This window comes from Anopheles ziemanni, chromosome 2 (genome assembly GCF_943734765.1).
Source record: "Anopheles ziemanni chromosome 2, idAnoZiCoDA_A2_x.2, whole genome shotgun sequence".
NCBI classification, from domain to species: domain Eukaryota; kingdom Metazoa; phylum Arthropoda; class Insecta; order Diptera; family Culicidae; genus Anopheles; species Anopheles ziemanni.
The window spans coordinates 19,192,470-19,218,387 of NC_080705.1; the positions used below are offsets into that span (position 1 = coordinate 19,192,470).

Sequence of the window (25,918 nt, forward strand, 5' to 3'; positions counted from 1 at the left end):
GTATAACGGTGGTGACTGTGGCCATTGATTCGCGAAAAACCAATCGTCGGTTGTGTTTTTCCCCGAGATATGCAGTAGCAAACAAGCAAGAAAAGTGTGTGTAACAACCGGCCAACGAAGAACACGCTGGCATTCACGATTGGCATTGGTGGAGAGCTGTTTGATGCATTGTTGAATTAATCATCGATCAGAGAAATAGTAGGCGCGTAGAGCAACGTAGTAACCTGATAAAGAAGGAGGAAAAAACAACATACCCGGCAACCCCCGCACCACGTCAGGACTGCGTGGTGTGAGAGTGTGAGTTCAGCAACGTCGTTCCGTTGCGTGTCCCCACGTCCCTGTCCCACAGGGACCGAATCTAGCAGCGGTTCCGATATTATGACAACGAGACACAGTTCTGTCACCGGCAAAATGAGAAATATTACCTTGGCCATTGCTTTCGTCGCCGCCGCCTGCTGCGTGGGACTCTCGGATGCGTTCTACCTGCCCGGTTTGGCGCCGGTTAATTACTGCAGAAAGTCGGAAATGCAAAAATCGTGCAAGGTGAGTCAGAACGCGAACTTTGCGCAACGCAAATTAACGATACAATATCTAATCTATGATCTTTTTTCGTTTGTTTGTCAGTCGGAGGTGACACTGTACGTGAATCGGCTCAACACGGAGGAATCGGTGATCCCGTACGAGTACCATCATTTCGACTTTTGTCCTATCGATGAAACGAACTCGCCGGTTGAAAACCTCGGCCAGGTGGTGTTTGGCGAACGTATCCGTCCCGGACCGTACAAGATCCAGTTCCTGGAGGACGTGAAGTGTGCGAAGGCATGCACCAAGCACTACAAGGGTGGCGACCCGGACAGTGACCACCGGTTGATGGTGCTCAAGAAGGGCATGAGCTTGAACTACCAGCATCACTGGATCGTCGATAATATGCCCGTTACCTGGTGTTACCCGCTGGAAAATGAACGCCAGTACTGTAGCACCGGTTTCCCCATGGGTTGTCTCGTTCGGCGCCATCCGGACGGCGAGGAGGGTTGCATTACGAACCCGAACTACAACCGTGCCGGGTACTATTACCCGTTCAATCATGTCGACCTAACCATCACCTACCACAGTGGAGCGACGGAGGAGTGGGGCGTTGCGTTTAAGCAGAACGGAGGCCGCATTATTTCGGTAAAGGTCGTGCCGTCGTCGATAAACCACAAGAACGAGGGTGAGCTGAACTGCGACAGCAAGGAACCGATCGAGATTCAATCGAGTGCCCTACCGGCCGGTTCTTCACTGGACATCGTCTACACGTACTCGGTGCACTTTACGCAGAACAACAAGATTAAGTGGTCGTCCCGGTGGGACTACATTTTGGAGTCGATGCCGCACACCAACATCCAGTGGTTTAGCATACTGAACTCGCTCGTGATCGTGCTGTTCCTCTCCGGTATGGTGGCCATGATCATGCTGCGTACGCTGCACAAGGATATTGCACGGTACAACCAGATGGATTCTGGCGAGGATGCACAGGAAGAGTTCGGTTGGAAGTTGGTGCATGGTGACGTGTTCCGACCACCACGCAAGGGCATGCTGCTGTCGGTATTCCTCGGCTCCGGTATTCAGGTGTTCTGTATGACGTTGGTAACACTGGCATTCGCGTGCCTCGGTTTTCTTTCGCCCGCCAACCGAGGTGCGCTGATGACCTGCGCCATGGTACTTTTTGTACTGCTCGGTACCCCGGCCGGGTACGTTTCGGCACGGATCTACAAGAGCTTTGGAGGGATCAAGTGGAAGAGTAATGTTTTGCTAACGTCTATGCTTTGTCCTGGGTAAGTTAAAAATACCGCAGATAAATTAACTTCATTTTGGATCGGGCTACGTATACAATTTACATTCAATTACTACAATTATTCCATTCTTTTTGTTTCAGTGTCGTGTTTGGGCTTTTCTTCGTAATGAACTTGATATTATGGAGCAAGGGAAGCTCAGGGGCTGTTCCATTTTCGACCCTCATTGCTCTGCTAGCATTGTGGTTCGGCGTTTCGGTTCCACTTACGTTCGTGGGTGCCTATTTTGGTTTTCGAAAGAGGGTGAGTGAATTAATCCAACGTCATTTTGAGATATCAAATGCTATATATTTGTTTTCCACACATCCTTTCAGTCCCTCGAGCATCCGGTCCGAACGAATCAAATCCCCCGCCAGATTCCGGACCAGTCGATCTACACGCAACCGATTCCGGGTATCATCATGGGTGGCGTGCTGCCATTCGGGTGCATCTTCATTCAGCTGTTCTTCATCCTAAACTCGCTTTGGTCGAGCCAGATGTACTACATGTTCGGCTTTCTGTTTCTGGTGTTCCTCATCCTTGTGATCACCTGCTCCGAGACGACGATCCTGCTGTGCTACTTCCATCTGTGCGCGGAAGACTACCACTGGTGGTGGCGATCGTTCCTGACGTCCGGCTTTACGGCGGTCTACCTGTTTGTGTACTGCTGCCACTACTTTGCCACGAAGCTGCAGATTGAGGATGCCGCTTCCACCTTCCTCTACTTTGGCTACACGCTCATTATGGTGTTTTTGTTCTTTTTGCTGACCGGGTCGATAGGTTTCTTTGCCTGTTTCTGGTTCATACGCAAGATTTACAGTGTGGTAAAGGTGGACTAAATGTTGATCGCGTTGGCGTTCTTCCGTTCTTCTTCGACTACAATTTCCGTTCGTTTTCCTTTGCGTCTATATAAAAGTAGCTCCCTCTGATCGTATCTTGTTTTAGCATATGTTTAATGCATATAGCATAGAAAACCGTATCTTTGGTGAGTTTAGCAAACTATAGTCGCGTTTCAAAGGTCTCAGTGTAGTACAAACAGTGCGTCCTAAAGAAGGGATAAAATTCCCCAAAACCTGCGGATATGCAATACCGACAATACAATGCTTGCTAGCATACCTTAGCCTTCTACTCCTTTCAGTAAACAATTGGGTTTTCAATGCAATATGCACGCGACGAGGTAAAGAAACCACCACTTTCTTCTAGTGGACGTATCGGAAAGGATCGGAAATGCAGGACTGGAAACGATGTGATCCTTCACTTCAAGCGTTGAGATTTCTTCTACACACGATCGGGGGAAGTAATCGACATCCTTTTTATCAATTCCAATGTATGTTTATTGTGTTTGAAGTAAACTCTAACGTTAGTATAGACAACAACAAAAAATTTCTATGGTAACGTGGCACAACTGAGGCAAACTACCACCGGAATGGTCCGCCATGGTTTGATATGTGTGTGTGCGTCGAACACGTTCCGTGCGACCACAACGGCCATTCTTTTATTCTCGCTTTGTCCTTAAATGCTATAAATGGATCAGCTTTTAAATTAAATGTTTCGACTTATCGTACTTTGCCTTTCTAATGTGTCGTAACGTTGTGTTTAAGAAATGCTTTTATTTATGGTGCACTTCCAGCACCGAATGGCAAGCATCGGAACCATGATGGTAGTTTGCTGTGCAGCGCACGCACATCCTCACACAAACACAACGCAACATTAGTCCACTTATGTTTATTTTTTCCTTTTTTCCAAAAACTAGGTTAGTCATAACGCAATGTAACTACAGCATAAAAAGAAAAACAAAAAAAACGAGCGTTACCGCGTGACTACATTAAGCGTACCATACCAAAAAATGGTGCGGCCCAGGTGGTAAAAACCAATTTTTCTCTCTTTCTATCGCACCATCGAAAGAGAGAAAAAACGGTTTTTACCACCTGGGCCGTACCAGTTTTTTGGTATGGTACGCCTAATGTAGTCACGCGGTTATATGAGCCGTGAGTTAGATGAGTATTAGGAAATGGAATCCCATGGAAACGGGAAGAAACAATTACCGGAACTTGGTACGGACCGAATGAATTCCTTCTTCGCACACAAGCACCCTTTTTTGTCGCTGTGTAAATTATTATTTAGCATTATTATTTTCAAAAGAATCCCGGCAGTTGCAGATTAAAATATCAGCAATCATTCGAATTCAAAGCTCACTTTGATTCGGCTGAAAACAGCGAATTGCGTGCAGAAGATAAACATGTCGTGAGGAAGCACAAGTGGCACGAAAGCAGAACGTAGGAATCGTGCAAAAAGCGTTGCGGACGATGTGATGAAACAGTAAACTTAAAAAGAAAACAGTAATAATAATCATCTTATTAATAACGATTAAAACGGAGGGGATTTGTATTTCATTGCCGTTAGAAATAACGCGTGAAAACGCGCACCCGTATGGGTCGAAAATGTATTCCTCCCTCTCTTCTGATCCACAAACATCAATTAATTGTTTCGAGATCTCCCGTGACTTGGTCTTTATTGAATGTTTCCGTTATTTAACGCTGGGTAAATTGTAATAAAATGATTTATTGCTATATGTGCTGTATCGGAATAAGTTGTTGGATAATTTGGTTTCCAGTGCAACCGGCTGTTAAGAATCTGTTCGAGATATTAGTGCTGAGTGCGATCCAAACCGAAGCGATCCTGATTTTGTTGCAAGCTTATCATCAGCTGATATACTTTTCGTACAGTGAAGTGTACTCGAAGGAATTTGACCGAGTATGCATTGCACCGATTGTTTCGATCGGTGCAAAACCATCTCCTCCTGAATATCGTTTTCTATCGCATCTAGCCGTTCGAACAGCAGCGTCGAGCTTCCCCGTCCACGTGCTAAATACTCGCTGACATCATCGTAAACATCTTCCACCATCGCAGCAACCCAATCCATTTTCCATTCGTTGTGCAACTCGCCGGAAAGAGTTTGCAGGCGCAACAGCTTACCGGTGAATCTATCCCTGTGGCGCTCTCTTGAGGCGGGTTTGTCGATCGGAACCGACGATCCATCCCCGAAGAGTCGACCAAAGATGCGTCCAGTCTCACGTATGGCGGCCGGTGTAATTCGCGCCAGCAGTAGCCAACCGTCTACGAAGTCAAACAACTTTGGTGTCACCACACCAGCGGACAGCAGTGATGATCGTTCGCCGTCGCAGGAAATGGCGGGAGTACCATCGTAGGTCAAAGGAACGCAGCGGCGGTAAGTATCGTGCGCCTCCAAGATGGCGTCCGGTTTTGGGTGGATTGATGTAGTCGAGTCGAGAGAGAAACACTTAACAAAGTACCTATCGGAACCACGAATCGCTACACGATAGCAGTTTTTGATGGCGGCATGTTTTGACGTTTGTGAATGTTTTCGTTGATGCTCGTGCACTAAGTCGTGCTGTTGTGTTTCAGCATAATTACTGCCTTCGTCGTGCCGCTCACCTTGGGATGTGAAACGTAACCATTCGAATAGCCGAAGGCGTAATCCGCTGATAAAACTACTCAGAGTGGCAGAACCAGACGAAATGTACCGGTGCGCAGAATCTTCAGATGTTGACGAACTCTCCAACCGTAAAGCAAGTGGCGCGTTTACGGCTTTTGGAACTAGTGGCTTAACGATTCGATTGGAAAACCCTCGCGTAGTTATCACGGTGCTGATTATATTTAAAAATACGGACATCCCTGGCACCGGGCTTTTGTCGAAGCTTTCCGCCATTCGAAGCGTCACAATAAAGCCATAAAACGCAATTGGCAGTATACCGCGTTGCAAACGTGCGATACTTTGCGCATTGGCCGATATGAATAAGCGTACGTTCTTTAGCTTGAAGGACCAGTCACCCCGCATAAGCCTGCGGGCGCGGAAAAATATCTGCGTCTCGGCCAGCCGATCCAGTGAGGATCCGATCTTCCGGTTCCACTTTTGCAGGTCCTTCGGTATGTTGCGCACAATGACCGCTGTGAATGCGGTTGTTACTAAACCATCGAAGAGGCTGTAGTACAGACCCGGATCCGTAAAGTCCCATTTGCTGACATCCCACTGACCGCCCATCCGCATGACACCGAAAAGGTAAGCAAAGGTCACACCTGACACAGCCGTGATGGTCACAAAAAGTGCCCTCCCGAGGATTGTGCTGATCGACCGGAAAGTAGTTAGCAAAGAGTTTGGTGTGGTGACGATGAAGGCGGATGTTGCGATACCTCCCAGCAAGGCATTCCAGGTGCCAGGGCTGGTGAAATCGAAATTCCTTGGATCCCAGCTTCCGCTAGCCGCCGCCAGGGCAAAATAGCCGAATGTTATCCCCGAACACACCATGATGGAGATCGATGCGGTTAATGATAAGCCAAGGCCAACAAAGTAGCCTACCGATGCGGTTATGTTGAATGGAATGGATAGCCCGGTCAGGGCACCACCGAACAGTCCTAGCCAAAGGCTTTTCGACTTCCAATTCCACTGTAGAGGGTTCCAAGATTTGGCAGCGGAAGAAGCACCAATGTAGGCGCCAACTATGGCCATGATGAGGCACGCAATCGCAAACGCGAATTCTCCATCGGGATCCACCAGCGACACGGGTGAGTTTCCTGCGTAGACATACGGGCTGGGGTATTGCTCCTTGGGGTCCATCTGATAGAACCGGCCAATGTCGGGGTCATACAATCTGGCGCGGTAGTTGTACAACCCAATCTCCGGTTCCCATTCTTGGCCAGTGTAGAGATACGATATTTGACCGTCCAAATCAGTACCGTATCGTCGGAATATTTGCCCGTAAGGAAGATAGTCATATGCGGCTACCACCTCACCATCTCTCACGATCAATCGAACCGATCCCTCGTGATCGGATATCACACCATACAGCTTATCATTGCGCACGAATCCAACCAGCTGTTGGTCCTTATAGATGTAGCTGGTGACCCGCACATCTGGGGGTTGATCTTTCGCGAGGTACGTCAGCTCCATGTCTACCAGTACCAATCCATTCGTGTCCCGAATGTAATACTTTTCGTGTGAAACGGTTCCATCCGGATTATGCACCTGCTTGAAGGTACGTTCTGCACGAACGTCATACTGGAAGATTAACTTCCTTCCATCCGTCATCTCCATTTTCGTTACACGATGCAGTATCTTATCGTATTCCATATGTTTGATGCCTTTGTGTTCCGCCTTCACCACCGCACCATCGCTGTTGTGCTCCATGTTGAAATGTTCTTCTTCACGCTGATCTCGATCAAAGTACAGTCGATGCAATTTTGTAATCTGGTTGGTTCCATCTCTATACTCCAAACGGTAGCGCGAGAATCCTGTGTAAAACATCCGATGGTTACCGTTGGCATCAATTTCGTATGATTGGACGTCTCCTGCAGATCGTCCCAAAGCTGTTGCAAAGTGGTGACTAAGCACACGAACTATCTCTGGAATTTGTCTTTTGTATCTGTTTAATGCATTACGGAACGTTTCGCTCAAAGAATCCAATGAGTTCTGTGGACTGTTGCCTATTAAGTTGCGTTTGTTAAGGGAATTCTTAATGTCCCGGCAAACGTTCTTTCCCATGTTGGAACCCTCGATCCACCTTTTGCATCGAGCATTAAACTCATCCCCGGTCAGCGCTTTCCGTTCAACGATCGCCTTCGAAAACAGCGTCTGCAAGTGTTTGTGATAACGGTGCTGTCGTATAAAGTCTCCAAACATCGAGATTGGTCCTGGACGCCCATGGCAGAGGTTCGGATTGGTACAGTCCGCACTTAAGAATTTTTCAGCCAACAGTGCATCCCAGATGTTTTTCGAATCACTCTCCTTGACTCCATCTATTTCCTTTGCAAACGACCGGTATGTGAGAGGAGTCAGTTGCAGCTCGTCAGATCCGTGGAAATACTTTGCCTTAATCAACTGATCATGATCGTCGTAGTCGTACCGATGGCCGTACAGATGCGGGAAGCTCCCACTGCTTAACACCGTGGACAGATGGTTCAGCGGTATCACATCTCCACAAATAAACGGTAAATCATCATCACGCTCTCCGTAGAACGTCCTATTTACCGCGTTGTTCTCGTTCAGATATCCCTTTTGTTTGAGGACATCGAAGCAAACGATTGCTTGTTTCCGGCTTATGTTGTTCGAGATTAAATCTTTCGGATACATACTCGTGCGAAGCGAACCCGCGGTGCGTTGCCAGTGTGCGGTGAAAACGGTCCTCGATATAAGCCCCTCGTAGATCGGAGTGTACGAGTCTTGGCCGTACGAATCCGTCTCCACATAACTCACATCCTCTGTGAGGAAGTCATCCGCCAGCTTTACCAAGAATCCCGGCTCGTTGTAGGTGAAGTTTCTCTGGAAGAAGCGAGCTGTTCCGGTGCGTACCTTCATCGTCTCCATCATTCCATCTGCGTTGTACGTAAACTGAAACAACGGCTCATCTGTAGCGGATTCCTTAATGTTCGTCACCTCACCATGTCCGTTGTAGCCAAAGATAAACTTGTAAGGCTTTTCCCCTTGCCCGATCGGATACTTGATCGTTCGCAGTTCATCATTCTCATACTCATAGTCGATCGAGTAGGATGTATTGATCGTATTCACTACAAACATCTTTTTGAGAAGTCGATTCTGCTGATCGTACACCAGATATTCCGTCATCTGATCGTCATCGATGTGACGCGAAGCTAGCCTTGACCGGTACCGTAGATTCGGATCAGTATCCTGCTCACCGTACAGTGTATCGATGAAGTTTGTCGATTCCAGTACCTTGCTTCCGTCCAGCAAATTAGTACATTCCGTTTCTGTCAGATTCACAAGAGCTTCGCGAGTAATCTTCCCATCGGAGGCGTACATGAAGTGTAATACACGATCGAGCGTGTCATTGGCGTCCTTATGCAAGGAGAAGCGTAAGATACCGTACCTATCGTAGAGGTACTGATAGATGCCCCCATCAGGCGTGCGCTTTCTTATCACGCGGTTCTGCTCGTCGTAATTGTAACGCACTTCCCACTGTTTTTGCAATGCATCTCGTTGCATTTGTTGGCCAGATTCAAAGAAGTCGACCATTGACGCAGTTCTTACGAGAGAGTGATACATTGGAGGTAGCTCTTGTTCAATTTTGTTATTTTTCTGCCCGTATCGGAACGTGCTGAGACGATCCTCGTAGTTGCCAACTTTGCTATAGCTGGCTACCTTATTGCCACGACTGTCTTCGACCGTCCCGCGAATGGCACCGCCGGGATGAATCGTCGTCTTTTGGTTGAATCCATGTTCACTCGGGAAAAGATTGTTCAACAAAACATTGGAAGGGGTGGACAGGTATTCCCGCTTGTATTTGCCTAGCACTCCGTACTGCTTTCCTGGGAGACCTTGCAATCGTTTGTTTTCACTTGGGTCACTACCGTACACGGTATATGTATAAGGATATCCTTCGCAGGCTGGATTAAGTTCGGCAACGGCCCCATTGAGGAGGAGTGTGTCGTTATCAAAGTTGGTAATAAAACCTTCGTAGAATGCGAAAAATCCATCACTCTCTTTTTTGCGTATTTTTGTCCACTTTGTTTGCAGAATGGGGCGCTCGATGCTGTCGTACAGGATCTCACGCACACGTACCGTTTCTGGATCTTCATAGACGAGTAGTTGCGTGGGCTGTCCCGACAAGTTATGGTAGGTAACCTTTATCCTCGGGTCGTACATCTCGATAAACTCCCCTATTTCAAACCCTCCCGTAGCGTGCAATCGAAAGACCCGTTCCTGTTGTGTTGAACCATCAGCTAGGGATGCTTCCTGCACCAGAACTCCATCGACCCAAATAGAAATTCGGATGGCGGTGATAAACACTAGGATCTCTCCATCGTTTGGCAGCGACGGGCAGACGGTTTGAGATTCTGTCCCACAAGGTAGGTGAAACTCTTTCGTTCCCCATACTAGTTTCAAAACTACATCGGTCTTCGCCAAACTGTAAAGAAAGCGCAAGGCCAACGTTGTCCATGATCCGGTTATGGTTTTCTCGATACTAGCACTATCCCCGGTCGTTATAAACGCTATCGATCCTTTGTGAGGTAGCCATACACGTCCTGTTTTGCGCCACGGTGATGATTTTTGATCGAATCGGTTAAAAAAGCTTTGTCGCGGTTTCATCTCGATCAATGACGGTCGCGCTCCGGACACAGTTCTAGCGTACACCACCTTCGACTCCATGGTGAATTCAAGCACTTCACCGTACTCCCCAAAGAGGATCGACTTTTTACCCTTCGTATTATGTAAATAACTCTTCAGCAGGCCATTTCCTCCTAGCACCGCCTGTAAATCGCCAGTGATAGGTTCGAAGATGTTTGCCTGGAACGGTAGTCCGAGGGGCGAAAAACGGATGTGATCGATGTCGATCGTGGAATGAGTGCTGCTTGGTGCAACGATTACAACAAAGATAGGTTTCGACGCAGGTGGGATGTGTGTCGTATTGAGGATCGTTTCCACGTAGCTCCAGTCACCGATTCGCTGTTTCACTTCCACCGTCTTGGAGTTCAGTTTGTTCCCATCCTTCTTGTCGATGAGAACGTCCACGCTAAGGGTGTTCAGATGGTCACCTTTCTTCGTTGCATTTGCAGTGCGCATCCAGCATGACACAACAAAGTACTGGTTTGGCTCAAGCGGCATAAATTGTCCAGTCAGAGTGTGCATCTGATTGGACAAGCGAAGAAAACGATTGTTTTCTTCACGTTTGATTAGGGTGTTGTTGAAAATCCACCGATTTTCCTTTCCAAAATGATTCGCTTCATAGGTTTCGAAGCCGTAGTACGATACCATTTCATCCAGCAGCCGGTACGGACCTAGATCGACAATTTGCATGCGGCCTCCGAGGTCCAGGATCATTTTATCGAGATCACTTGTCTTCGTTTCGGGTTCCTGCTCCGATTCGCGTTGTTTTCGTTCCTGTTCCAGAAGCTTTCGGTCGATCACCGGCTGGCCGTTGGCACTGAAGGCTCTTCTAGTGGTTTTCCCAGTTGACAGATCGACACTTTGTTCGTACCAACCGAAGCGGGTCGTATTTGCACCGGGAAGTATTCGGATCCGTCGGAACATGGTACCGTCGACGGACACCCGGAGATCATTGACGTCATATTGATAGCCCGTTACGATGGGCAAATCCCCGGGAGGTTTGAGGGTTTGTCCTCCAAGCACGGTGATGGTTGGATTGAGGAAGTATTTCACACAGCGGAACAGCATCATCTTGGGGGTTGTTTCATTCACGTGAACCGTTGTTATGATAACCATTTGGTTGCTAGCACTGTTGAGCTGTTCGTTGGCCGGTAAAGCAATGTCCTTCTGATCTCCATTGAAGAAATACATCCTTACTGGGTTCTCGCTTGCCTGTGCTTGTGCGTAGTATGGCATGATGAGCTGCAGTTGCTCTGGTTTGGTAGTACGTGTATCAAAGGCCATTGCTCCGTTCGTTTGGTTTATAATCTTGAAGGTATCACTGGCGTTCACCTTTACCAGCCGGTACTGGTCATTGAGAGTTTTGTTTACCACGCGCAGCCTTAGCGTGTTCTCGTCCAATTGCTGCTTATTCCAGTGTTTTCCATCATACGTAATCAAATGGCTGCTCGTTAGAACACCTTCTCGATTGACGAGAATACCAAACAGCGATAGATCGATGGCGAAAACAATCGCCTCTCTCACTGCTTTGTAGATACGCGCGTACTCGGCAGCGATAGCCTTCTTTGTTTTTTCCAACGTTACAGTGTAACTTCCATTCAGCAGTTGGCTCCGTCTCGCATGCACCTTTTTCAACTCCTCATCAAATGCAGCCTTATGTGGACCGCTGGATTGTTTCACGTATAGGTGGTACTTTTTGGATTCCAAACGATACCCTAGTACGAAGGTATCTTTGTCCTCCGTGCTGACACTGTAGCTGAATTTAATCATGTTGGCGTAGGGAACGTGGACAGTATAGTGGTCAATGATTTTTGGCGTTTCAGTAAAATCCATCGTAAAAAATCGCACCAAAATATCTAGTACCGGCCCACGCATTACCGGTACCTTGAGGACGATCGCTTGCCGATAGCTTCCTAGCATATCCGCCATTAGACCGCGTCTTATTGATTGCCTTAAGTCGGGTTTGATCTCGAACGAGTTGAGGAAGCGATCCAAATGATCGAAATAGCTTGCCTCCCGTTTCGAATGAAGCGTTATCCAGTGGCCATCATCCTGTAGGACGAAAACTTTCAACTGCCCATCGTAGGTGGCGTAACCGTGGGGAAACGCGTAGACAACAAAATTCTGGGGAAGTCCACTGCGTATTACAGTGGTTGTAAGCTGGCCGTCTTTAACGGCTATGAAACGCAATGTTTTTGTGTCAGCAAGAAGCACGAATTTGTTTCCAGTGGTCAAGGTGCTTTCCAGTGGCAACTCGCTGTAGTACTGACGCTGCTCCCAACCGTAGCCCTCGATGTACTGCAGAATGGCGATATCTTTGCATGTGTCGTAAATAACTGAGACCACAAGTAGATCCGCTAGGGCATAGACAAGGTACCGTTTTATATTCTCAACCATAATGACGGTTTCGGTGGCATTCGTTTTCTCACTGTAGCCAACTCCACCAAGAGGATCACGAATGTGCAGTGTTAACACTCCATCGGAGAGTTTCGCATCGACGATCACAATGTAGTCGGGCCCGTTGAACACAGTTCCGTCGTGGTGGAAATCAATTCTTTTCTTCAGTTCCGATGGATCTATCTGGAGCACCTTATACTCCGGTTTCCATTCTACCCCGTTCGGATAGACAATCTTAGAAATCCTGTGTATCGCATCGTAATCGAATTCGAACAGAGGTCGGTCATCTTGTGTAATCGATAGAAGTTGGTTCTTAGTACGGTCGTAGTGGAACTGTACGACTTGCTTGTACTTCATGGTTAAAACCTCCAATGAAGAGATGCGATCGTCATCGTAACCAAGATTCACCATCGAGTCGTCGTGCAAATCAATGGATTTAAGGCGAATATCGGTTCCGTTCTTCACTAGTTTGTAGAAGTAGTTCGCCGTCCTGCCTGCACTGTCACGCTCTTGGCTCAAGTACCACCTCGTCGGATGAGATAGGTTGTTCAACGAACGACTACCGCACAGTGGCCATTTGGAGCACACGAGATTCGTCATAAATTGGCTCATGGCGATGTACGTTAGCGTACGCTTGTCTATTGTCACTTCCCACAGGTTACGTTTTTCCAGATGCAGGAGTTTGATGTCCGGATAGCCCTCGATAATGAAACGCGTTCCTTTGTGCGTCGGCTGCGTTGTTGCATCCTCAGAGTCATACACTCGGGTTAGTATGATTCGTTGGTTGTCTTTTACGAGGGAATAGACATGATCCTGCGGGAAGGCGCTCTCGTACCGGTCGAGCGCGATATAATCGAGTGGAAACGACCATCCCTGACCGAGCTCGTTACTGTAGTCCACGTTTTTGTACTGGAAAATCTTGCGCACCGGTATACCGAATGGAGTGCGCAGGTTTATCAGGGGTAGCGTAAGTTCGACGCTACCGGTGTGTGGGTTCAGGGGTTGGAGCAGACTGGAAAGATCGAGCTGATCGTGCAGCCACGAGGTTCGATGACGATAAGCCACAATTTCTGCGCTGAGTTTATCTAACGAGGAATCGATGACGTTTTCTTCAGCCGTCTGGTTTGTTGGATTATTATTTTCAGATTCTAGCCCCTGGTTGTACATCAATATTTCAGCCGAGGTCAATCCTTGGGGAGTATGCAGGATGATCTTCATGATGCCAGAAGGTCCATCATTCTGTAAAAGTTGTTTAGGTAATGCGAATCGAACTGCTTGGTTTCCAGATACTTCATCCAATACGTTATGCAAATCGAATCCCAATTCATCCGATGCTGCTTGCGTCACTGATAAACCATTTGGTCCGGAGTAGACCATCTCGTGCAACCCATCTCCATCGGTATCGTGCGTGGTAATTGTGCTGATGGCGCATCTGTTCCATCCGCGATGCTTTGAAAAAGCGGTCGAGTAGAATAGTTTTTGGTAACCGGGTAGCGTTTCGTTGTAGCGGTATACCGTGAGTCCTTCGGTGGAAAAGTCTAATAGATCGTTGTAGTGTGTGCTGTTGAACTTCGCGAACAAAATCCTATCATACTCGCTGTCCAACGGTGGGAACTCGTGTATGGTAGTCAACTCTTTTAGCGAGTATTGCTCATCAAAACGGAACAGTTGCAACTCGGAAGCGGTACGAAGTGCTATTGAAAGTTGACCATCATTGGTAACATTTTTAACGAGCGATATAATGTGTTTGTTGTTAGTCCATGCAGCACTCAGGATGGGATTCTGTTTTAAAGCTTTCAATTGAAAGGTAGAATGGATTAGCGCAATCGAACGAAACTGCACGTCAGACTCTACACGAGTGATAATGCCTAGATACTTTTCAGACGGATATATTTTACCGAACAAAAACGTATTGTTCGGTACACCGTAACCGAGTGCATCGTTATACTTCGATTCGACAAACTGACGGGTCAGCTGTTGATCACTCCATTTATGCACCTCGAGGCCTGCGACGGTTCGTACCACGATCAATCCACCATTGTATACTGCCCATGGGTAGTTGGGGTTTATGTCACGTACGGAGAAAAAATCTTGCACTCGATGGGATTCGGTCCAATCCTCGGATACCGTGGATGAATTGTATATCAGCAGCATACGATTTTTACGAATGAAAAGGGTTCTTTCCTTATCTTGCCCATGCTTAACTTCCACCACATCATGGGGATCTGCTTTGATCAGTAGTTTATCTGGTAGCTGTAGCTTATAATGGAGATCTGCTGGCGTTTCTGCCATCTTGACTCCAAAACTTCACTAAAAATGTTGCAAAACTTCACATGCTTTTGGTACAGTAACTAGAGATTGGATTCAGCTATCATTTCCACTTTGGGAATGGTATAGGATTGCTTTTGATTGAACAGCCACTTTGATTGAACACTGAAGTCATCTCCCGCATGTTGCAACTTTTATACTGCTACAGTTGCATGAACATGTTTGCGTAGTTGCTAGTAGACAGCATGTTTGCGTTCGTTGGTTTGTTATTATTTGTCTACAGTCATGTTGGGAAAGTTGAGAAATGATTGAATATCTTCGTTATGATTGTTCATCCTCGTGGTGCTTTAATACAATTGTAAAATTCGTTCTTAAATGTTTTCTCAGCTACATACGATCTTTGTAGTTCTAATTTTACTAGGGGCGATAAATAATATCCAATATATATATATATATATATATATATATATATATATATATATCAGTCATATATATATATATATCAGTATATATATATATATATATATATATATATATATATATATATATATATATATATATATATATATATATATATATATCAGTATATATATATATATATCAGTATATATATATCACGATCAGTCATCATATATATATTTTGTTTACACAACTTACGATATTATTGACGGTTACCAAAGAAATAAACAATTGTGGGTAAATATAACATGAAAAGGGCAATCTAAAACATTTGAATAAATATGGATGCCGTACAGTACGATCTGTGGGAGTTATGATTAGTATATATAAGGGATTGTTTCTGCAGTGTCTTTAGTTCGTTCTTCTAGAATGTTCTAATAGTTTGCTGATAAGTTGTTGTGGTTGCAATTTTCTGTATCTGTATTAACTTCAATTGAAGCTCTGAAACTGAAATATTTGAACTTTATCCCTGAGTAAAAAATATTCGTAATAGGAACACTGTGCTTCGTAAGCGTAATTTCCCGCTACCCTGGTGTGGCCAGTTTCTCCGGTTACTATGGAGACTCCATCACTGTTCTACACTTTGCAGCTGCCTGGTGAAACTCTGGTGAAAACTGCTCCTGATAATGCCGTGGAGGTGAAGCAAGATCCAACGACCGTCGGTACCGTATTTGTGCGTATTAATCGCACGCTTCGGATTTACGAGCAATCGCCGAATGGTAATTGGCTGGAAAAGCACCGTGTAGAGGAACTGTTCTCTGTCGGCGATCATGATGTGAATTATCCATGGGATGTGTATGGAGGTGGATTGCTGGTGGTTCGCAAGACCGAAGGAATCGTGGTCTACCGTTGGAGCGCGGCTAAGCTCCAGCAGTTGATCGTAGCAGCAAAGTACAGTGACGTGTACGGCTACGCGGACCCGAACAGTACCCTGTTGATTGGGAAGATGTATCCTTCGGATTCGCATATCGGTGTTCTAACGCGACTTGGTTCTACCGTGGAATTTCGTTCCATCAACCCAACCGCAACCCGTAAGCCCGTGCGATCGCTGCAAAAGCAACCCAAGCTGGAAGATGATTGGATAAAACCATCCTCTACCATATCGCTGGTGGAAAACTACGACGGCAAAGGACCGCTGGCGATTGCTTTGCGTACCACGACCGTACTGAAACTGTTTCGCTTCAACGACAAGTATGGGTTGGAAAAGTTAACCACCATCAAGGACACTCGCGCACCCGATAACGACTTCGATAAGATTATGTTTGTGAAGTTTGACAACGCGACCGTACACGATATGCTGCACTTTTCCGGCCAAGGTTTGACGATGTACCGGCGCAACGAAGCAAATCAGCTCTTTGAGAAGGTATTCTACTCGACGGTGTTTTCGAAATACCGAGGATGGACCAGGCGAACAATCGAGACGATTGCAACGGTTGACTTCAATGGCGATGGCTTGGATGAGCTGCTTTGCTCCGGACCGAAGGGATTAAGTTTGTTTCAACCGACATTCACCGACGAAGGATTTGACCTGGTTAACGTGTTCGATGAGATGCTTGGAGATCGTGATATTCGATATGGGTTGCCGCGATTGGTACCAAGAGTTGCCGCATCCAGTAGAAATGCAAACAGCATCTTGCTGTTCACCGGTGGTAGTTTGATTAACGTGCGAACAAAACTATTCACACCGCAATCGAACGGTGTTGTACGAGTTGATCCGGAACCGGAGAAGGCCCAACCGACTGGTGGTACGGTGATCGTCCCGCAGAGCAACTATATCGTTTGGTTACACGATCAGTTGGATATGAACGCGCTTTTGCAACCGCTTAATCCGCATACAGGGACTGTAGATTTGAGCATCCCATTAATAGAACTACCGAATGAGTTTGGTGTAAGCGTTCGAAAAATGTTCCAATATAAAAACATCCCGTACCAGAGTTGCCTTGGGCGGGGATGGTCCTTACCGCTGGATTATATCGCCGTAGAGCGTAAAAATAGTGCTTTTGCGCAGGACCACGATTACGCGATTCTAAAGAATAACCAACGCATCCTTCTTAAACCGGTCCCACACTGGGATTCGATTTATCACCGGGCATTCGTCATCGAGGGGTATAAGCAAGCAACGATCAAGTATTTCGCCGATGAGGAGCAATGGGAGGTGACCATGGAGGATCGAAAGTTTATCTACGGACACTGGAAAACGTCTCGCACAATCCGGAAGGAAATGGTTTGCGTTTCGTGGCCCATTTGTGGTCCGAAACTGCCGCTTGTCAAGGAACTGCCGAGCCGATGGTACCTGGTTCGCGAGGAAACTCTAACTGGACAGTACGCCTACTATACCTACGATGTAGTTAATGCAGGAAAGAGTTATCGCTTGTCTGCAATCCATTTGGATAACGGATCGAATGTACGGCTTAACTACGCCGCTAGCAATCTGCTGTCCAATTATACGGTCAAAACATCAGCGTACGAACAGAATGTCTTTCTCCATTATGACGGTCACTCGTTGCGGGAGATCCAACAGGAAGATCGTACCTTGTTCAAGTTTGGCTACCAGAACGATCGTATGTCCAAGATCGTCTATCCTAACGGAGTTGAATCGAATTTGGATTACAGCGAGCTGGCTATCGATAGATCCCGCTTTGAGGAAGTGATTGCAGTCGGCCTAAGTCCAACCATCTACTACGGACCGGACTACACTGTTCTGCTGGATCGGGAACTCGAAGATGATCGGATGGTGTTAAGCATCCACACCTTGCTCGGTGGTACCGACGGAATGAAGGCAAAGGGAGAAAAGATGTACTTTGGACAGCCTGGCATCAGAAGCCACATGATTCATGCTCTCGAGAATCTGATCGTCGTGGTGCTGATATACGAATCGTGGAAGGAAGTTACATTCGTGCAGTATACGCGCAAGGAGTGGGTCGAGAAGAAGCATCTGGACAATTTTCTACTGGACGGTACGATCGGAGCGGGAAAACGGTTCATCGTGACGCTCGACTTGAATCGTGTGCAAGTGTATATGATTGACCACACTGGCACACTAGTTACCAGAGACATAATGGCTGGAGCCCTGAAGAACGTGCTCCTCCGAGCATTCGTAAATGGGTTTATTTTGTACGAGAACGCGAACTCGATGACCGTGTGGACACTGGGATACAATGATCGCTGGCTGAAGGGACAGTGTACACAAATCTCGAATGATATCTTCGCAGAGGTGGATAAGTTCATAAGGCAGTTCGACATAACGGATGAATTCAAAGGTGCGTTACAGCGAGGGCTGTTGGCTGATGCAGTGACGGTGCATCAGAACGCGGTCGTGATACGGATGCCGATTTTGCACAACCACAAACTCGAAATACGAACCGTTTTTCTGATTATGAACTTCGATAAGCAGCCTAAGGAGGTGTTCAAAAATACAGTCAAGTTGCCGATAGCAAACATGGAAACTTATGAGTATGAACTGCGCACAAACGATGGCAATCTGTTCACGATGCACTATCCGGTCGTGAAGGATAAGTACACCTTAACCATGAAGCGTGTCACAGGACCATTGCTAAAAGAGATCGAAGATCAGCGTCAGGCGTCATACAAGAATATTGACGCCAGCAAGGAAAATAGTGCCAAGAAGCAGGAGCTAAAGAAGGAAGTAGATAAAAAGCTGGCCGAAGAGCGGATCAATATCAACCGAACAATCATCGGAAAGGTACAGTTTGCCATTGACTTGTCGCAGTTCGGAGTACTCTCGAATCAGCATGGTGTATTGACGGCCAATCAACAATTGTCTTTTGATGGGCACACCTGGGTTCCGAAGCCCGTAACCCCAGCCATGATGCGACTCGAAGAGGTGGATCAGATGCTTGGCGAAGGTTTCAAGTTAGTAAAACGAGCGCACAACGACACGTTCAAGGTTTACGAGGCGCCACAAAACCGGCTGGTTTTCGATACGAATACGAACAACCCACAGGAAATACAAATAGTAGCACCACGCTACGTCCAGGCTCAGCCCTCGAAGCAACCGTTGAGCGTGTTCTTCTTTAAAACCAAAGAGACGGTGAAGCTACCGCCGAGCGAACGGATGAATCGTGCCAGCAATTCGATTGCACTGGTGACGGTGAGCAACGTGAATGAGACGGCCAAATATGTTATCTTCCGCCCGGTCGATTCGTTCCACCTGAAGCAAACGACCATCTTTAGCAAACAGACGCTGCGATTGGATCGTGAAACCACGCGCGTAACCGGTCAGGTCTACAACGCCTCGGATGCGCACCTGTCGAGCGAGGGAGCCATGTTCTACCGGGTAAAAGTAACGCCGGGCGATGATCCCCGCCGTTTCGGTTGGTACGAGCAGGCCATCGATACGAGCACGGGCCACACGGTGCGCAAAACATTTGCCGCTGATGGTACCGATGTGACGGAGCGGGGCAAGGAGAAGCAAAATCAGGAGCCAAAGAAGGATTTGGTGGGGACAATCTGGGATCAGAGTCGACAGCTGAAGATCGTCGATCTGGGTGCAATGCGACTAGTTGATGAGGTTGTTTCGTACTACGGGTTCGAGCAATACGAGCTGAACCAGTACGGGAAGGACAACAAGTGGATATTCGATCCGAGGTACGTTGAGTACAAGTGGGAAAATCACTACCTTTCACTACCGAAGTCTGCTTCCTTGCGGGCCACATTCACGCCGGTGGACCCGATCAATATATTTGTGGTTTCGTGTTGGATTTCCTTGGATAACTCCGACACGACGGTTGGAACCGTAGTTAATGCGGTGAAAGTGGTCGTCACCAATTTGGCCGACAATAGCAGGCAGACGATTGCCGGTGCCAAAGTCCAGCACGCCGTTATGGACTGGAGATACGTAGAAACTATCATCGATACGACCAAGTTCCCCAAAGCAGCCAAGCTTACGTTTGATGTCACGATAGAAACGCCCAACTCCATGATTATGCTGGTCGACCACGTCCGGTTCTCGCCGCTTGACATGAATTTCCGAGCGAACATCTACACGCCCGTTACGGCCGAACTACGAGCGGTACTCAACAACAATGGGCTTCTACAACAAAGTCTGTACAGTCCTCGGGGCAAGCGGGTGGCACTCCTGTCGGAATACGGACAGTTGGTCGACTTTTCCATGCATTCGAAGACCGCGTTTAGCACGCTGCTTGGAGCTCGGTCGAGTCTGTTGGAAATGAAACCACGTCGAGGTATGTTCGAAGGGTTTGAAGACAAAGATTGGAGGCCCGAAGGTGGAGGTAAATGGTCCGGAGGCTATGGAATGTTGAAATACGCAGATGCGGGACGAGGAGAAATAGTGCGTTTATTTTTTGATCGGTTTGAGACAATCGCCCTGAGGTTCCTGTACCAGTTCGAATCCCCGCACAGCAAATTGTCCTGCAAGTGGAGGAAGCAAGAGTTTGAAATCATATGCCCGCAGCAAGTCCAGTCTTGCCGCAGACCCCCGAAGATGGGTGAAATTCTGCTCTTCATCACACCTCTCCGGGTGTCCGTTTGGCTTGAAGGAAGTCTCATTGGCGAACACTTGATCAAGAGCACCTTTAGGCACAACGAGTTCAGTTTAGTACCGACCGGACAGTTCCAGTTCTCTGAGTGCCTGGTGATGTTTGATTCGCGCGCGAAACTTACCTACCACAACGCAATGGGCCGCCCGGTGCAAGTGGTCGAGTACCTGAATCCGCGGACAGCAAGGTTGCGGGAGATTCTGTACGACGAAATCGATCGCCCTACAATGCAGACAAAGTGGACAAAAATGAACTACGATCGGAACGAGTATTTTGCGTTCAATGAAAATTTCGTTACCCAAGTGGAAGGCGGTAGTAATCGGATGGCCGGGATTGTCTCAAAGCAACACCCGTCCTGTGACGGCTATCCGTACTCGCATACGGTGTACGCAAACGACCCGTCAGAAAATAAGCAGTTCCAGGGTCTACCCGGTAAGGAGTACACTGTAAGCGGAAAGTACAAGCGACGCTACGCAATGCGATCGGAGATTCTGCTACTGTCGAACCTGTTCCCGGAGAAGGCTGGCTTTCGCCAGAAGATTGTTGAACGCCCAGGCAAGGCAATACGGGCGACGGTGGAAGATTTGCGTGGGAAGAAGGTGGCAAAGTTCTGGCAGGTCGGCAACTACGATCATCGCCTGACGACGTACGAGTATTCGGAAACGTACGGATATTTATTCCGCGAGCTTCCACCTCAATATCATGCGCTTGTAAAAACTACCTCCAGGACACGTCCTTTCCATGCTGGAGGCAACACTCAAGAAGAAAATAGACTCAAACACCTGTGGGAGAATTCCTACACACAGGAAGAAGGGCGGTTGGTGATGAAACGAACACCGGATGGAGGCAGTTACGAGTATGTCTACAATAAGCAGGGCATTCTGCGCTATACAATTCACTACGCTACGGAATACCGTAAGGATATTGATCGCGTAATACACTTCACATATGCCGCTAACGGAAAACTTACACGAGAGGCCCTGGTAAACATGACGATGGAGCAGTGCTACTTAAGTTTGGAAGAGGCACCACCCTCTGAAGACCTAATCGAGACTACGTACGGTGAAGTGGACACAAATCCACTGGTGCGCTACCGATCGCAGCAGTCTACAAGGAGGATTGGCGAAAATCATATGATCGAGAGTTTGATCTTCGATGAAAAGGAAAGGTTACTGAAAAAGATTTTCGTAGTGCCGACAATTAACACAACTTACTCGATCGACTATGAGTACGAGAACGAAAACGTGCGCTCCATACGGTATCCGGTAGATTCGCCAACATCTTCGTTCAAATTGCTGTACGATTATAATGGGCACGGCGAGGTAGCAGCTATACGCGAATCGACACAGCGTGATCCTTTCTATCAGTTTACCTATAACGCAGATGGAATGATGGAGACGATGAAGGTGCGCACCGGAACAGCTCGCTTCTTCCAGAGAAACTTCACCTACAACGAGCCGGGATTCTTGGTAAAGCTGGCGGATGACTTCCTCACAGAGGATGTGAGTTATGTGGAGACGGATTCGTACGGCCAAGACTCGTACACTCCAATTTACGAGGGGCTTATTTCGAGGACCGTCTTCACCGCACACTGGCAACGCACCGCGGGTTCGCTTCGCACGAGTATGTATCCGGAAGATTTAATCTCGAACAACATAAGCCGGAAACAAGCAATCGTTTGCTTCGATGTCCTCAAACAAAAGGGATATCTGAACGAGAACAACGCGGTAAATAGGACATTCTACGGAGAGCGTGATGATGATTTACCGTTTATTTGTGGAGATGTGATTCCGTTGAACCATCTGTCCACGGTGTTGAGCAGTGGGAGCTTCCCGCATCTGTACGGCCATCGGTACGACTACGACGATCATGATCAGTTGATTAAGGCAAAGTATTTCCACGGATCTGACGAGCTGCAACTGACTCCTCTCACATACCGGTCGTTTGCAAAGGAAATAGATGGAATCAAGGAGAGTGATTCGAAAAACATCTGGGATGCACTGTTGGCTGAAAAATTCTTAAGTGCGGACTGTACCAATCCGAACCTCTGCCATGGGCGTCCAGGACCAAAGTCGATGTTTGGAGACTTTATACGACAGCACCGTTATCATAAACACTTGCAGACGTTGTTTTCGAAGGCGATCGTTGAACGGAAAGCGCTGACTGGGGATGAGTTTAATGCTCGATGCAAAAGGTGGATCGAGGGTTCCAACATGGGAAAGAACGTTTGCCGGGACATTAAGAATTCCCTTAACAAACGCAACTTAATAGGCAACAGTCCACAGAACTCATTGGATTCTTTGAGCGAAACGTTCCGTATAGCATTAAACAGATACAAAAGACAAATTCCAGAGATAGTTCGTGTGCTTAGTCACCACTTTGCAACAGCTTTGGGACGATCTGCAGGAGACGTCCAATCATACGAAATTGATGCCAACGGTAACCATCGGATGTTTTACACAGGATTCTCGCGCTTCCGTTTGGAGTATAGAGATGGAACCAACCAGATTACAAAATTGCATCGACTGTACTTTGATCGAGATCAGCGTGAAGAAGAACATTTCAACATGGAGCACAACAGCGATGGTGCGGTGGTGAAGGCGGAACACAAAGGCATCAAACATATGGAATACGATAAGATACTGCATCGTGTAACGAAAATGGAGATGACGGATGGAAGGAAGTTAATCTTCCAGTATGACGTTCGTGCAGAACGTACCTTCAAGCAGGTGCGTAATCCGGATGGAACCGTTTCACACGAAAAGTATTACATTCGGGACGCGAATGGATTGGTACTGGTAGACATGGAGATGACGTACCTCGCGAAAGATCAACCCCCAGATGTGCGGGTCACCAGCTACATCTACAAGGACCAACAGCTGGTTGGATTCGTGCGCAATGATAAGCTGTATGGTGTGATATCCGATCACGAGGGATCGGTTCGATTGATCGTGAGGGATGGTGAGGTGGTAGCCGCATATGACTATCTTCCTTACGGGCAAATATTCCGACGATACGGTACTGATTTGGACGGTCAAATATCGTATCTCTACACTGGCCAAGAATGGGAACCGGAGATTGGGTTGTACAACTACCGCGCCAGATTGTATGACCCCGACATTGGCCGGTTCTATCAGATGGACCCTAAGGAGCAATACCCCAGCCCGTACGTCTACGCAGGAAACTCACCCGTGTCGCTGGTGGATCCCGATGGAGAATTTGCATTCGCATTGGCTGTTTTTATCATGGCCATAATAGGGGCATACTTGGGAGCGGCATCAGCCAACAATTGTTGGAATCCACTGAAATGGGACTGGCGGTCTTCATCCACATGGCTGGGCCTGCTAACCGGTGCTGTAACAGGTGCATCCATCCCTTTCAATATGGCCAGCTCGGTGGCATTCTTCGTAGGACTGGGACTTTCAATGAGTACCTCTATCGCCATCATGGTCGGTGCCGGTATTACCTTCGCATACTTTACCATCGCGGCCAGCAGCGGCACCTGGGATCCGACCAAGTTCGACTTTACCAGTCCTGGCACCTGGAACGCATTGATGAACGGAGTCGCAACGTCATCGTGGATTCTAATGAATCCGTCCTCGCTTATCAGCTCTTTCACCACGCTCACGTCCGTTGCTGCCAAAGCGCTGTTTATAGTGGCGAAGGTCACGATGAGCCTTGGCTTTACGTACCTTTTCGCCGCCATCAGTCAGGGAGGTGAGTTCGACGTGACCAAATGGGACTTTTCAGATCCAGCACTATATATGAGTATCATTGATGGGTTCACAACCGCCACGGTGGGGTTACTGTTTGCGCGCAACGTACCAAAAATGGCTAACAAATGGAGTGGAAAAGTTAAGCGCACCGTCGACCTGTTCGTGAGTAACACTGCCTCATTCCGTGCTCATCTGGTACTCGGGCGTGACTGGTCGAGTAAGATTATGCTCACGAAGAACTATCTGTACGTGAATTTCCGTAACATGCAAAGCCTCCAAAAGGGCTTCCTGACTGTCGGCTTCTACTCGGTGGTCTGCTCGCTACGGGTTTCGCAAATGGTGAATAGTCCGATTCCAGAATATACGGCAGTTGAGGCGTCCATCAATGTGCTCTTCACGACGGAGCAGTTTTCCGATTTCATCGTGAAGCCATTGTCAAAGGCAACGCCAAAGATGATGCTGCCAAAGCCACCGAACGTGGCGCGACTATTACGGTTCCGTATCCGATCGGAAGCCATTACACTCGGCAATGAATCGATAATAGCACCTGATTGGTTGCATACCCGAGCATCGTCGGGAGCATCTTCTTCGTTATCGAATGTCTTTGAACGGATATTAATGTTTCCTTTCACTTGGTTGTTTGGCCAAAACACTTCAAAAGAATCAACATCCGGTAGTGCAAAGGTGTCATTCCCCTCTCCGCAGTCTAAGAAGTCTGAACGATCTTCTTACATGTTGCGAAACTGCTACCAGCTGCGAAACGAACAACATCCAGATGGTATGATAGCGTGCTATGGACATCGTACCGTAGTTTCTATTCTCCCTAAACAAGATCTAAAACCAAAGATCGACGGAACGGACCGCTACAAACATTGCTTACCCCTGACGTACGACGGGAATCCTTCGGTATCCTGCGACGGGGAGTGGTCTTCTTTGCTGTACACGGCAAAGGAAGCGCCTAGGGTATTCGATTTCGTTGACGGATGGCTTCTCCTGGCCCAGATAGCTCCGTCCGCATATAAGGAGCTGAAAAAAGGCATTACCTACCTGGTTTCGGCTATTAAACATCCAGAAAGAAGTAACGTGGATGAAGAAATCGTATCACACCAAAAGGGAAAGCTCCAAACCAAGTTGGAGGTGCTACGCATGCAAGTGCAAGACCGTGCTGAACTATCGTGGGCTTGTTGGATAGTTGAAGATCTCATTGAAGATGTGCACGATTACTTCACTCACGGCACGGGCTCGTTTGGGTTACTTATGGACAAGGTGGAGGCTTTGGAAGAGGACGTACATGAAAGCATTGCAATTCACAGTTTACAACCCACCTGCAAAGAAATGCATCAAACAGGATTGAAAGCTGAAGCAAATGATATTGCTATTGTAGACAATGTAATGCCTTCAACGAACAAATTATTGCCTCCAAGCTTTGGAAGAGGATTGCTTAGTCGTGCTTTGAACTCTTTTAGTTTGGAAGCGTCAATTTTGAAATAAGTATTTATCGTACAGTGTACATCAATTTTTAAATAATAATTTTAAAATTTGTCATATGCAAGAACTTATCATATACTAGAAATCTTTGGGCGTTAGTTGTTTTATTAGAATTTTTTT

General features: G+C 47.3%; 3 protein-coding genes across 3 annotated transcripts; 2 read left to right on the forward strand and 1 right to left on the reverse strand.

Moving 5' to 3' along the window:
• The first annotated feature begins 359 nt into the window (after positions 1-359).
• On the forward strand, positions 360-2,693 carry LOC131287395 (transmembrane 9 superfamily member 2). Its single transcript, XM_058316820.1, has 4 exons — positions 360-543; positions 625-1,814; positions 1,916-2,075; positions 2,147-2,693. Exons 1-4 carry the CDS (start codon positions 379-381, stop codon positions 2,648-2,650), a joined length of 2,019 nt encoding a protein of 672 aa, XP_058172803.1. The 5' UTR covers positions 360-378; the 3' UTR covers positions 2,651-2,693.
• A 1,744-nt stretch (positions 2,694-4,437) lies between these two features.
• On the reverse strand, positions 4,438-14,640 carry LOC131293123 (uncharacterized). The gene has a single exon (XM_058321201.1). It carries the CDS (start codon positions 14,638-14,640, stop codon positions 4,438-4,440), a length of 10,203 nt encoding a protein of 3,400 aa, XP_058177184.1.
• A 991-nt stretch (positions 14,641-15,631) lies between these two features.
• LOC131293124 (uncharacterized) lies at positions 15,632-25,801 on the forward strand. The gene has a single exon (XM_058321202.1). The coding sequence runs from the start codon at positions 15,632-15,634 to the stop codon at positions 25,799-25,801; it is 10,170 nt and encodes a 3,389-aa protein (XP_058177185.1).
• The last annotated feature ends 117 nt before the right edge of the window (positions 25,802-25,918 follow it).

Bases quoted from the DNA above. Each gene is read 5' to 3' on its own strand.
- LOC131287395 (XM_058316820.1), top strand. From the start codon at position 379: ATGACAACGAGACACAGTTCTGTCACCGGCAAAATGAGAAATATTACC. The intron at 544-624 runs GTGAGTCAGAAC...TTTGTTTGTCAG, and splicing joins AAATGCAAAAATCGTGCAAG to TCGGAGGTGACACTGTACGT. The intron at 1,815-1,915 runs GTAAGTTAAAAA...TTTTTGTTTCAG, and splicing joins ACGTCTATGCTTTGTCCTGG to TGTCGTGTTTGGGCTTTTCT.
- LOC131293124 (XM_058321202.1), top strand. From the start codon at position 15,632: ATGGAGACTCCATCACTGTTCTACACTTTGCAGCTGCCTGGTGAAACT.
- LOC131293123 (XM_058321201.1), bottom strand. From the start codon at position 14,640: ATGGCAGAAACGCCAGCAGATCTCCATTATAAGCTACAGCTACCAGAT.